Source organism: Herpailurus yagouaroundi, unplaced genomic scaffold (assembly GCF_014898765.1).
Source record: "Herpailurus yagouaroundi ecotype Mexico unplaced genomic scaffold, PumYag 162526, whole genome shotgun sequence".
In the NCBI taxonomy this organism is placed as follows: domain Eukaryota; kingdom Metazoa; phylum Chordata; class Mammalia; order Carnivora; family Felidae; genus Herpailurus; species Herpailurus yagouaroundi.
Window position 1 is genome coordinate 2,679 of NW_024423248.1, and position 14,258 is coordinate 16,936.

Here is a 14,258-nt window from a genome sequence, read left to right on the forward strand (position 1 = left end):
AAATCACTGCTGCTGCCCAAGTCAGTGCCCCGGCCCCACCTTCCTTATCAAAGGCTTCCCAAGCCCTGGCCTCCACCCCTCCTATCCTATAACCAACGAGGTGCGCCCCAGAGGCCAGTCCTGCTGCACCCAGTGCTGATGGTGGGGAAGGAGCAGGCACAAGAGGATGAAGAGAACAAAGGCATGATAGGCCCAGGAGAGGAGATGCAGAGGCAGCTGCCATGGGCCTGCCGCCAGTTGACAAAGGGGAAAAACAGGAAGAAGGAACAGAAGGATACAAAAAAAAAAAAGAAAGGGAGTAAGGGGACTCAGTCTCATTTGCTTGTAAACTGCTGAGGATTATGGATACTGAAATAAACACATCTACAGGCCTCAAACAACAGTGACAAACCAAGACTAGGCACCAAAAGCTTTTCCATATTTTACTACAGAGGTACTTTCGATCTATTGTGAGTGAATATGTAATTTGTAAACAGCTAATTCATATCCTACATGTACAAAATCATTTTTACAAAAATACTTTAAAAACTAGTAGATAATGTGTTCCCTGCTGGGCTATTCCTGGGAAGACATGTCTGGGCAGGTGACCCCCAGGACAGGGAGCAGCAGCAGTGACCAGCACAACTGTGGCTGCTTCTCCATCACTGTCCTCCTCCCAGCCCTTCATCCTCAAGTTCACTGCATCTTGATTCTTCACCTTTCTCCTCTCTTCTGCGGCCTTCTTCCCACCTGGGGCCCAGCTCTTCAGAGGAGCGTGCAGGATAAATGAATAACAGGTAGACTTCTTCGTACCTTTCTACCACAGACGAGAACAATTCTGGTTCTCTGAGACATTCAGCAATCCTATTTCCTGTGGGCTTTCTTAGCCCAAACTTAAATATCCTTCAATCCAAGTTCTCAAGTAGCTAGGCTTCATGGTATTCTTTGAATAGTCCTTTTATACTCAGTCCTTCAAGTATCTGTATTACAAGATTTAACCCTCAGGGGGAAAACAACCAAGAAAGCTGTCTTCTTCCAATTGTTTTACATCCCGTATTACTTGGAGCTCTGCTAAGAAAATACAAAAAGAAAAAGTTCAGCTCAATAATTAGCTGCAACAAGTTCTTAATGTGTGCTACTAGTCCAAAAATTATTGGTCTCTAGCCCAAAATTATTGAAAGAAAATATTCAGTTCTTCCGAATGTGTCTAGTCCAAAATTACTGCAATAAAATAGTCAGTTCTTCCGAATGTCACCAGAAGATCCAAGGTCACGTTATGCACCAGACCAGAAATCCACCGTGATGTTGGTATATAAAGGATTATAATCCACAGAGAGTAATTTATAAATACAACTAGTCAACCCATCTGTTCTCCAGACTTGTGACACCTGATGTAAGAGCTTCATCCTAAAGATAAAAAGAACAGTGTAAATGGTAATGCAAGAATTTAACACATATTTCCATTGCTTTTTGCCCTGCCCCCAAATTTGACAAAAACATCTTTGTCAATTATCGTACCATCTGGATTTCCTGCTGCAAAAAGTTAATTTTCCCCGTCTAAAGTAACAGGACACCAATGATAGCCATGTGTTCACGTGTCAGACCTCATGTTAAGACCCTAGGGGCCCATGATGGGAAGAGTCAATGCACCCAGTCTACAGGACAGAAGGACGCACAAGTAACATGGACACAATGCAATACGCACCATCCATTGCTAACAGGTCCTTGGCTAAGCTTCAGGGTATCTATGAATCCTCCCATAGTGCTGTCTGTAGGCAGGAGGGTACACACCTCTCCTAAGAGTCTCAAACAAAATCAGGATATATGTAGAAGAGGATGAATGAAGCAGAACCTGACTTCGTGAAGGAGTCTGGGGAGGGGGCGCGGAGAAAGTAGACATGACTGAGGCTTAGGAGAAAGGTGCAGGAAAGGACAAACAGGCAGGGTCATCATCCCATGCAAGATTCAGAGACATGCAAAGCAGCAGGATGCGCTTCAAGAAGCAGCAGCAATTGCATGGCTGGAGCCCAGGGATGTGGGGAGTGAAGCATGTGGTGAGCTGAATTGGTCTCTAGGATTTTGGGGTGAAAAGCAAAACGTTTTGGTGACAGTATCAATGTGGACAGAGATCAGAAACACAATGAGCTAAGTAAGGTCAGAGAAAAATAATACAGTATGATTTCACTTGTATGAAGTTGAAAAACATATAAAACTAAACAATCTTTTTCACAGGGATACACACCTCTGGAAAAACAACAACAACGACAACAACAACAAAGAAACAGCAGAAATAACGATCATTATCACAAGTAATAATCACAAAAATTCAGGAAACCATGACCTCTCGGGTTGGGGGAAGGAAATGGGTGTGGGGGGGTGGGTCACAGGTAACAAATATAACTTGGGTGGTGGGCACTACCACTGTTCATGGTACCAAGAATCTTCACACTTTTCAGACAGTTTGTAAGTATTATTTTGCAACTATTCCGTAATTAATTTTTTTTTAATTTTTTTTTTCTTTTTTTTTATTTTTTTTTTATTTTTTATTTTTTGGGACAGAGAGAGACAGAGCATGAACGGGGGAGGGGCAGAGAGAGAGGGAGACACAGAATCGGAAACAGGCTCCAGGCTCCGAGCCATCAGCCCAGAGCCCGACACGGGGCTCGAACTCACAGACCGCGAGATCGTGACCTGGCTGAAGTCGGACGCTTAACCGACTGCGCCACCCAGGCGCCCCTAATTTTTTTTTTTTTTAATGTAAAGAGAAAAATGCACTTCTATGGACAAAGACTAGAAAGACGCATGGAAAACAGAAGTAACTGTTTTGTTAAAGTTGCAGATTCTAACACATGGGCTAAAAGCCTTCTTTTTTTCAATTTTTATTTTTTTTTAATTTAAATCCAAGGTAGTTAACATATAGTGTAATAATGATTCCAGGAGAATTCATTGATTCATCACTTATATACAACACCCAGTGCTCATCCTAACAAGTGCCCTCCTTAATGCCCACCACCCATTTAGCCCACCCCACCCCCCACCCAACGCCCTGCCAACAACCCTCAGCTTGTTCTCTGTTTTTTTTTTTTATTTAAAAAAAATTTTTTTTTCAACGTTTATTTATTTTTGGGACAGAGAGAGACAGAGCATGAACGGGGGAGGGGCAGAGAGAGAGGGAGACACAGAATCGGAAACAGGCTCCAGGCTCTGAGCCATCAGCCCAGAGCCCGACGCGGGGCTCGAACTCACAGACCGCGAGATCGTGACCTGGCTGAAGTCGGACGCTTAACCGACTGCGCCACCCAGGCGCCCCTTGTTCTCTGTTTTTAAGAGTCTCTTATGGTTTGTCTCTCTCTGTTTTTATACTATTTTTGCTCCCCTTATGTTCATCTGTTTTGTATCTTAAATTCCATATATGAATGAAATCATATTTGTCTTTCTCTGACTGACTTATTTCACTTAGCATAATACACCCAAGTTCCATTAAAAGCCTTTTAATATTGTTTTAAAGTATAAGCTCTAACAAAGCCCTATAATATTTTAATACTGTTTTTTTAATGTTTATTATTTATTTTTGAGACAGAGACTGAGTGTAAGCGAGGGATGGACGGAGAGAGAGGAAGACACAGAATCCGAAGCAGGTTCCAGGCTCTGAACTGTCAGCACAGAGCCCGACACGGGGCTTGAACCCACAAACCATGAGATCATGACCTGAGCTGCAGTCAGACGCTTAACTGACTAAGCCACCCAGTCACCCCTAATATTGTTTTAAAATGTAGAAGAAGGGGCGCCTGGGTGGCGCAGTCGGTTAAGCGTCCAACTTCAGCCAGGTCACGATCTCGCGGTCCGTGAGTTCGAGCCCCGCGTCGGGCTCTGGGCTGATGGCTCAGAGCCTGGAGCCTGTTTCCTATTCTGTGTCTCCCTCTCTCTCTGCCCCTCACCCGTTCATGCTCTGTCTCTCTCTGTCCCCAAAATAAATAAAAAACGTTGAAAAAATTTAAAAAAAAAATAAAATAAAATAAAATGTAGAAGAAAATATCAGAACAAAGAACTGTAGATTCTTCAACTACAGTCCCATAAAGAACTGGCTTATCTGCCGGGTTCCTGGGTGAAAGGTCTAATTCCTGGGGCAAGAAAAGTATATGGTAAGCCTAGAACAGCTCATCACATAGAAGCACAGGTAAGGGAGCTCTCAAAACTAGTGTAGTTATGTCAAAGGACTCAGGAGTCAGCCTGAAGAAGATTCCACTTGCCAACAATGAGATAAACTGAGCATTGAAAAGAATATTAACTACATCCTGAAGGATGCTAGGGAACATCAAGTCATCATTTTGAAAAATGAAAAATCAGCACTGATTCTTTCCCTTTATCTGCCTTTTCTATAAGAACCATACCTTGGCATACTCAAACAGATGAAGGCAAGGCCTTCTTTGCAGAAAAATCTATCTAATAAATGCAGAAGGCATGATAGAATATCAGAATTTTGTGATTCCCAATGGAATAATAAATATATTCAATGAGCACCGATGGCTGATAAAATCATCAGGTGAAAGACTGATGGGGAACCTGGTTGGGACTGGTAGCACCTAAATCCACAGATCAATCTTAATATCACAAAGACCCAACAAGCCATCATATCTTCCAGTTGTGATACAAGAAGAGAGATGTGACATCATTGATGAAGTGTTCTAACCCTGAATAGTACTGCACTCTGTTCAAGCCTCCAGATCTAACTCCCAGCTTACAAGGGAATGTAGAGGTCAGAGGCACATATGAAGTTATACCACCAGGATGCAAGTCACAAAATCCACAAGGTATGAAATTGCAGGAGACAAATGACCTGATTTGTTCAACAAATAAAATGCAGCAGGCAAAAGGTAGTAGAGAGGTAATCTACAGACTGAGAGATTTCAGAGAGATCGTCCAAATGCAATGTGTGGATTGTGTCTAGATTCTGATGTGAATAAACCAACGGTTAAGGGAAAAAAAATTATGAGATGATCAAGGAAATCCAAACACTAAGTGGATATTTGATGATATTAAAGAAGTACTGTTAATTTCATTTTAGGTATACTGGTTTTCATTTTAGGTATACTGGTTTAAGACTTCTTATATTTAAGGATACATACTGAAGTATTTACACAGGATATGCTGTGATATCAGATTTGCTTCTAAATAATCTAGCGGGGGAGGAAGAAAAAGCAGGAGAAGGGAGAGAGGATGTGAGTTGGTAACTGTCGCAGCTAGGAATGGGGCACATGAGGGTTCCATATACCACTCCCTCTACTTTTGTGTCTGTTTGAAAACTGCCTTAATAAAAAGTTTTGAACAAAAGAAACTGGCTCATCTGATTGAATTCAGCAGACCTCACTGACAGAAGAAACTAAGCAGGTAGCCTGCCAGCCATATGAATCCAGGACTTACCGTTCTATATTCACCTCATTGCCTCTGTCTCTAGTGTGGAAGATCATTGTATATTTACCCACATTAGGCATTGGCCGGATTATTTTCATTCTATGAAGCTCAACCCTAGAAGAATAATAGAAGTGTTTTTTTAAAAAAAGTCTATCCCACTTCATCTACCACTAGATACTTAAGAAGAATCATTTGCAAAAATTTACATATATGTACACACACACACACACACAGTCACACAGAGCTTGATTATTAGGATATTAGAATATTAAAATTAGGATATTAAAAAAAAAGCAATCTTTTAACATCCGGCCTCAGGCAGCAAGTCTATAAAAGAATCACATTTAACATTTATTATTGGGGTAAAAGGGGAGGTGTCAATTTATAGTTTGTCATTTTCTAAAACACCTCAGGAAACGTTTATGTTCAAGTCATTGGTTTATTCATAGTTATTAGTCAAGAACGACTCTGGAGACCATGATGTTCTCCTCAAATGAAAGCAAAACTGGGGTCTCCCCCCTGCCTTGAAGCTGAGGAGGATCAAGAAGATAGTGAAGTCACATAATACATGCAAGATTCTATTAGTCATCCCATCTGGACAGTGAAATGATTTGGGGAACATGAGGGATACTGTTTACCTCTAGTCCTTGCTACTCTTGCCCAGAAATCCAACAGGTGCCCTGTGTTTACTTCATAAGCCACAGCCACACGGGCTGCCAACGGGCCAGGCCTTAGAGTACTGATGCCCATCACTATGACCATTCCTATGGAGCCTGTGGTGAGGGAAATGCATTCTCTCCTGCCAGAAACATTCCAGAGACTCTCAGCCGAGACATGGGAGCAAGACCAACATGGAGCCCTGGCTCCTTCACACTAAAGCACTGGGGCAGTTCTGGCAGTCACACATCTATTACTTCAGAACCCCAGCTAAGAAAGGTCCTTCGTAGGGGCGCCTGGATGGCTCAGCCGGTTAAGCATCCGACTTGGGCTCAGGTCATGATCTCGCAGCTCATGAGTTTGAGCCCCGTGTCGGGACTCTGTGCTGACAGCTCAGAGCCTGCAGCCTGCTTCTGCTTCGGTCTCCCTCTCTCTCTGCCCCTAACCCACTCGCATTCTGTCTCTATCTCAAAAATAAAGAAACATTAAAAAATAAAATAGAAAAGAAATGTCCTTTCTAAGAGGCAACAGTAGGAGGAAAGAGGGTCTCCCAATCGCCCCCAAAGCCTTATTATTAGAAGTCTGAAGATACTCGCCTCAATTGAGGCTACTGAATACTTATTCTTGGGAGCTAGGGATAAGATTGGGTCACAAAACCCAAGTTTGGCAGGGAGGGGGGAGCTGAGAGAAGACTCCAGACATACTCCCTTTGAGCCCCCAGAGCAGAAAGTAGTGCAAGAGAGCCTGAGGGTAATGCCAGCAGCCCTGAGTCTGGCTGGGGTGTCAGGCCAGCAGTTGCTCCCAGTGTGGGGGGCTGGCTAAGGCATAAGGGTGAAAGGGAATCTTGGTCTGATCCTGGGTGTGCCACTCCTCACAGGCTGTTGGCATTCTCTGCTCTGGAAATTGAGAACTGTGCCAGGATTCCCTGGTGTCTGGTCAAAAGCACAGGCTTACAGGAGTGTCTGGGTGGCTCAGTTGGTTAAGCATCAGACTTTGGCCTAGGTCATGATCTTGTAGTTCCCGAGTTCGAGCCCCGCATCAGGCTCTGAGCTGACAGCTGTTGCAGACTCTGTGTCTCCCTCTCTCTCTCTGCCCCTCCCCCACTCAGGGTCTGTCTCTCTCTCTCTCTCTCTCTCTCTCTCAAAAGTAAATAAACATTAAAAAAAAAAAAAAGCTACAGGCTTACAATAGGCTCTCTGGCCACTTTCCTCAAATTGCAGTTTTGCAGAGTTCTGGACCCTGTCTCTGTAAGTAATACCCACCAAGTCCGCAGAAACCCCCATCAACACTTCTGGTCTCTAAACACCCGCAGAAACAAACGACCCTCCATCATTTCTGAACTGCCAATGGCGAACGGCAATTTGGGCCATCCTGCCCTCCCCCTGCCCCCTGCCCCCTGCCCCCTGCCCCCTTTTAAGCCGGACTCCACGGCCTTATGACCTGCTGGACTGGCATCGAGAGGAACTATCCACAAATGAGGATTTCCAGAGCCACCACTGATAGACAGCAGAGCCCCATGAAGGGGACCTATCCCTGTTGTTCACCTGAGTCTGAGGTCATCGTCTTCGCCTCCCCATCCCCAGTAGTTGTTAGAGAATCCATTCACCTTGAAAAATTGCTCTCTGCTTAGGGCAGTAACACCCCCAAAATATCCGTTGTAACGTAACCTGGAGCAAAAGAGAGGAGAGAGAAGGTAACATTAGCACAAGGCCGTCTGTTCTCCACACACTCTTCAGAAATCTCTATTTCAGGCCTGGGATTCTAGGAACAGTATGAGGACCATGCACTTTCATCCATCCACCCCTACTTGACATCCACCTCCCCCAACGTTCCTGGCCTTCCCTGTCTGCCCTTCTTTCCTGTCGACGTAAGTGCTCACATCCGCTCACTAAGCAAAGTGCTATCCACCTGTTACTGTGAATGTTTGTGTGTGGAGGTCTACAGAGGTACCTATAAATGTGCAGCACGACATCAGGGTGAACAACAGATTTCATCTCACGTGCCAATCCAGTGAATAGTAATGGCTGCCAAGGGCACAGGGTTAAGAAGGATTCTGAGGCAGCCTCCAGGTTCAGCATGAATGAATGCCATAATGAATATACTGTTTTTTTACTTTTACTTTTTTTTTTTTTTTTTGGGGCGGGGGTCAGGTAGAGAGGACACAGCTCCTCACACACTTTGTCTGCAAACTCCACTTCTCTGCATGCAAATCTCCATCTCATTGTCTGCGTGGTGGAGAAGCCAAGGCACCTCAACAATCCTAAGGTTTCTGGCTTGGGTAACAAGGTAGATGATACAGTCTTAAAAAAAAAAAAAAAATAGAGGGGCGCCTGGGTGGCTCAGTCGGTTAAGCATCCGACTTCGGCTCAGGTCATGATCTCACAGTGTGTGGGTTCGAGCCCCGCATTGGGCTCTGTGCTGACAGCTCAGAGCCTGGAGCCTGCTTTGGATTCTGTGTCTCCCTTTTTCTCTGCCCCTCCCCCACTTGTGCTCTGTCTCTCTGTCTCTCAAAAATAAGTAAATGTAAAAAAAAAAAAAGTTAAAAAAAAAAAGAGGGGCGCCTGGGTGGCTCAGTCGGTTGAGCGGCCGACTTCGGCTCAGGTCATGATCTCGCAGTCCGTGAGTTCGAGCCCCACGTCGGGCTCTGTGCTGACAGCTCAGAGCCTGGAGCCTGTTTCAGATTCTGTGTCTCCCTCTCGCTGACCCTCCCCTGTTCATGCTGTCTCTCTCTGTCTCAAAAATAAAATAAAAACGTTAAAAAAAATTAAAAAAAAAAAAAAGAGTACACAGAACAATAAGAGGAAGACACTGAATTTTATGTTTTGGATAAGCTGAATTTGAGATACCCCTAGTGCTTTTGCTAGTGGGCAAAAGGATATAGGGTTCAAGTTCAAAAGAGAAGAGTGGCTACAGATACGACTTTGGAACTAAGATGTCAAGAGGCAGTAGCTGAAGGGGCAGGAGTAGGAGACATGGCCTGAAGACAACATAGTAGGTGATAAGAGAGCACAGAGTGGAGCTATGTGGATACGATAAGAAAAAGGGAAGGGAGAAGAGGTCAAGAAGGACCTTGAGAGGTCAGAGAGCACCTCCCAGTCATACGGACTCTTATGGATTATTGGCACACAAATTAGCATATCTGAGAAATAAAGATAACCCCTGAATATCACACTGTAACAATTCAGAAATGCAAATGAGGGCAGCTTAATAACTTAGATGTTACTAGATAAAAAGATAAGAATATATGGAGAATTTCTAACTTTAATTAACTTCACTTCAAAGTATTCCAGGACCAATTAAATATTTCTGCTTTGCAGGGCACCTGGGCGACTCAGTAGGTTAAGCATCCAACCCTTGATTTTGGCTCAAGTCATGGTCTCACATTTGTGAGATAGAGCCCCACATCATCAGGCTCTGCGCTATCAGCAGATAGCTAGGGATTCTATCTCTCCCTCTGTCTATCTCCCTCCCCCGCTTGCACTCTCTCTCAAAATAAATAAAAATAAACTTTAAAAAACAAACAAAAGGAAAGATCAATAAACACATAGGCATTGCTATCTAACAGGTGGAGTCAGTCCCAAAAGCCAATTTGTAATTCAGCTATTTCTATGTTCTGAGTATAGATGGGGAGGCCCTGTTTAACCCACAGGGGAATAGATTTACTTATAACCCCTCAACCTAAAATTCTAGAAAATGGTATTACAACAACCTAAAATAAACAAAAGGAATGCAGGGCTCAGAAGGCAGCCGTTACTGGCCAAGACATCCACTGCAGTGACTTGAAGCCATGGCCACTGGACTCTGACAAGGGATTAAGGACCTGAGACCAGCAGCTTCATCAGGACACCGAGCAGCATCACTGCCCAGGCACAACCTGCCAAGCACCAACAATGGGTCACCAGAAGAGAACCAGCATCACTGATTTGGGAGTGATGTATTAAATAACCACTATCCACTGTGTGCAAAACCGCTGGCTAGATGCTGTAACAGGTAGGCCCTGCCCTCAAAGAGCTTATAGTCTAACACAAGAGGCAAACTTCATCAGCGTTCTGAGGAAGGAGAGGCCATGCATCAGGGGGCCAGCAGGTGGGTCTGGGAGGATTCAGATAGGTAGGAAAATGGGGAAACTCTTGGTGGTCAGAACTCCATGAGGAAAAGTGGAGAGACACACAAAGGAGGGCTGTCTGGGAGCACCCAGAAAGCAGTGTAGATGCAGTGGGAGGTACCGTAAGAAAGGTTTAAGGAACTCTTAGTTTCCCAGCTATTTCTTAGATGGCTAACGTCTACGTGTTCATTGATCTTTGCTTTTGGCTTTTCTTATTACCAGGAAAAGCTTAAATATTAAATTGGCCTTGGAACACTTTTTTTTTTTTTTTAGGGCTGTAAGGCCCAACGGTAGGGAAAACATAGTCATAAAATAACAGTAGAGTCCTTGAAGAAAGCAGGCAGGTACCAAAGGAATTCTTGGCAGTAAAATTTCCCACAGGCTGGTGCAGGGCTTCATCACTGATCCATAGTCAGTAGGATAAACAAGATTTTTTTCTGGCCTCATCAGAGTCCGAGACAGGGCAAATTACTTCAAGTTCTTCCCTCTGCAGGGTAAAAACTTCTTGTATTTCTCCTCATGGGGCTGTGGTAACAATGATTAAAGCTAAAGTGGGTGGGGTTTTAAGCTCTGTGACTCAGTGAAACATAGTGACCAGCAGGGAGAAGACACTTAGCTACCTTCAACCCCACCGGCCCTCCAGGCAAATAGAGGGGCTTTGCCCAAAGTAACAAAGGTAAGAAGTAGGTAAGCGGAGATAAGAGCAATTCCTACATTACTTGCACTCACCTCTCTCTGGCCCCAGAAGATGAGGCGGTTTACATGATTCATATAAAGAAGTAGAAAAACGTAAATAACAAACAACCAGGACCAGAGGAAAACTTAAATCAGAACAGAAGATTAACATGGGAAATATATTAGAACTCTGATCTACAGATAGATTCTTCTCTCAGCTTCTGAAAGAAAGCCATGGATTTGGCTCAGAACTTCTTACATCCAGATCAGAAGAGAAGACACATTCAATCACCTGATTCCTATTAAGAAAACCCTGCCAGTTACTCAAAGACGACAAAGGCTCTCTGATATCTAGTTATAAAAGAAATGTCTGGCCAGTTACAAGAACAAATCAAAACATCAAGATTCATACAAGGGCTGTTTTTAGAGTAAGTAGCATCTGATTGTGGCACTGAAGTTTTGCTGAAAATTTATTTCCAGCAGAAAAGCCCAAGAATTCAGATTCTTGAGGTCTGACTTAAAAAAAAAAATCTAGAATCCCAACAGAAAGCCTTTAAACAATCCCGTGTAGCTACACTCTGAAATAAACAACGAAAACAATCTTGTGTGATTATAATGTCTTATCACAGATGTTCAGAAAGAACTGGACCCTATGAAAGGGTCAAAGTACAGGTATTCTGTGTTATATACATGGTGATAGCTTATAAATTTTACGCATATGGTTGACATGCTTCTGAAAATGCCAAGGTACCCCGACATAGTAAGCTGCTTTCTTCCATGCAGAGGTGGCTCTAGGAGACCAGAAAACAAAACGTCCAGGTAAGAATCAGGATATAATTCCTCAAAGGAAAAAAATCCTGTGATTCTCTTCCAGACCCCTCCCCTGCCCTCTGGCCCCACTATCCCTGCCTAATTCAGGAGCATGGCATCTCCTCTCCCAGCTTCTCCCCTCTGCCTCACTCCACTCAATACACTAAAGGCCAGCAATGAGCTTTCTCCTGTCATTCTTCAGCTGTAACCATGTGTCAGATGCCCCCCAGTCCCTTCCACAGGAAATCCAACTTCCTCAGCAGACTGAACAAGGCCTGCATAATCTGCCTACCCTCATCTCTTGCCTCCCCTCCCTCCACCATCCCAGACATTCATTTTCCAGCCCAAATGAACTACCTGCATTTCCCCCCAAAACCACGCCATGTTCTCTCTTGCTTCCACATCTTGGAAGCTGGGAAACTCCCACGGTTGCACAAGATGAAGGTGCCATGTTCTCTGGGGAAGAGCTTTAGACCCTTCCGTAAGTGTTTCTTAAAGACCTCGTGTGCTCACCCATTGTGGCTTATTCTAGGCATTTGTTTATATCCCAAGTGTTACACGGGGCTTGGGTTCAAAGTCAGTAAGGCTGAACAGAAGCTATGTGTCTGCTCAGAGGTGGAGGGGATGGAAACGAAGATAGAAATGATGGTGTCTAAGCAATTCTCACAGTGGTTGTGAGAGTGAGGAACTTGTCCTGGGTGTCCTGCCCCTGAACAGACTACTCAGTGGATATGCCCTTCCCCACTCTCCCTCAGAACCCTGGGAAGATGTCACAGTCTGAAAAGAAGAGTCAGTTTCACAACAGAGGCCTAAACGTTGACCGAAGGCGCATGCTCTCATTGCCTGCTAGAAGGGGAAGTCAGGGACACCTACTCAGTGTGGACTTGCTTGTGAAAGCTGCACCGTGGGGGTGCCGTGGGCGGGGCTGGCCCTCATTTGCAATGCCTGGATTGCCTTCCCTATCCTGTTCTTTCCCTTCCTCTTTCATCCTCTGCCAGGGTTGGTATAATTCCTGTTTTGAACTCTAAGTGATACGTCCTGGACCATTTTTCCTGTTCTTTATTTTTCTATAATAGTCTGGACACTACGCCCCCCACAGCTTTGATGACAACAGAGCAAGTTTCTCCGCCTACGCAAGCCCTGGGCAGAGCTACCGTACCGCTTACCTGTACCCAGTGCTGTTCCGGCCAACCACCAGATGCTTGGGCTGCTCCTCACACTTATAAATGTTCAAGTCGTTCTCGGGGACCAGGTCCACATCGTGGAAAATAAAGCAGTCCCAGTTTTCATCCTTGAGAGCTTCTAGATAGCCCACATTCAAGAGTTTGGCTCGATTAAACTTTTTACTTCCAGCCTATAGATACAGAAATTAAAACTTGAAAAGCTCCAGAGATAAGGTTTCACACCATGCCTCTCTTCAGTTCAGAGGCAAGAGCTGGAATTATTCTTTCCAAAGCACAAGAATATACTTGTGACATGAAGATCTAACAGAGTAGATGTGATCATAAAAGACCACTTGCTTGTGTGTTTGTTTTTTTTTTCCATATACATTTACATTCTAAAAGCTATAAACATGCCTTGAAATGGACAGTTGCTGTTTAATGCGTATAGAGTTTCAGTTTTGCAAGGTGAATAATTTCTAGAGAGTGCTTACACAATACTGTGAATATACTTCACACTACTGAACTGTATGCTTAAAAACAGTTAAGATGCACTTTTAGTGACTGTGAACCTGGGGAGATTCTGGCAGGGCTCAGGGTGTCAGATTTCACTGTTCTCCCAGTCCATCAACCTTGCCTTGAAGCTCCTCAATAAAATGGTTTGATCCAAAAAAAAAAAAAAAAAAAGTTAAGATACTAAATTTCATGTGTATTTCACCACAATTTTTTAAAAGGTCATACTTTTAAAATACAAATAAAAATAACTCAAAAATTTTTTTAAAAAACATACATTTATTCCACATAAAACTATAAACCTTCTTACATGGTAGTCATGCCAATTACCATCATTGCTTTACTGTTTAACTTCTAGCTAATCCAATCTTACCCTATGTAACAAATTTGCACTAAGCTTCTGAGAGACACAGCTTGCCAGAAAAAAAAAAAAAAAAAAAAAAACAAGAAATCTGGACCTATAAACAGAAGTTATTGGGGTGAGGGGTGGCTCAGTCAGTTAAGCGTCCAACTTCAGCTGAGGTCATGATCTCACAGTCTGTGAGTTCGAGCCCTGCATCAGGCTCTGTGCTGACAGCTCCGAGCCTGGCCCCTGCTTCAGATTCTTTGTCTCCTTCTCTCTGCCCCTCCCCTGCTTACCCTCTGTCTCTCTCACTCTCAAAAATAAACAAACATTAACATTTAATGGCAGAAGGTAATCCTCATAGTGACCTCATGGAAAGGGATTCATCACTGGGTAAGAAGAGAACACAATTCAAACAATAATATGAACAAAGCTATGTCATATGAAAAAGATTTTACGGAATTAATTTTTTATGGCTATTTGCATCAAGTTCCTTATGAATAAATTCCAGTTTAATAAACAGTTTATCATAACAGAAGTACAGGCAATTCTCAAGTTACCACAGTATTTTCCTGAAAAGAATAACAAAGCACACATATTTTTT

At 43.6% G+C, this 14,258-nt stretch overlaps 1 protein-coding gene across 9 annotated transcripts in view; it reads right to left on the reverse strand.

Annotated features, from left to right (window-relative positions):
• Positions 1–405: 405 nt before the first annotated feature.
• LOC121026814 (beta-1,4-galactosyltransferase 4) overlaps positions 406–14,258 on the reverse strand; it is a 28,984-nt gene continuing 15,131 nt past the window's right edge. For 4 of the 9 annotated variants that reach the window (XM_040469600.1, XM_040469599.1, XM_040469601.1 and 1 more), the window contains 5 exons: positions 12,805–12,992; positions 7,593–7,715; positions 5,401–5,505; positions 1,685–1,783; positions 406–1,386 (listed from right to left, as the gene is read on the reverse strand). In XM_040469600.1, coding sequence (XP_040325534.1) covers positions 1,254–1,386; positions 1,685–1,783; positions 5,401–5,505; positions 7,593–7,715; positions 12,805–12,992 — 648 coding nt within the window. In that variant the 3' untranslated portion in view covers positions 406–1,253. Of the gene's footprint in view, positions 1,387–1,684; positions 2,224–5,400; positions 5,506–7,592; positions 7,716–12,804; positions 12,993–14,258 lie in introns of those variants that run through there. The other 5 variants (XM_040469606.1, XM_040469604.1, XR_005788456.1 and 2 more) reach the window with 5 other exon arrangements.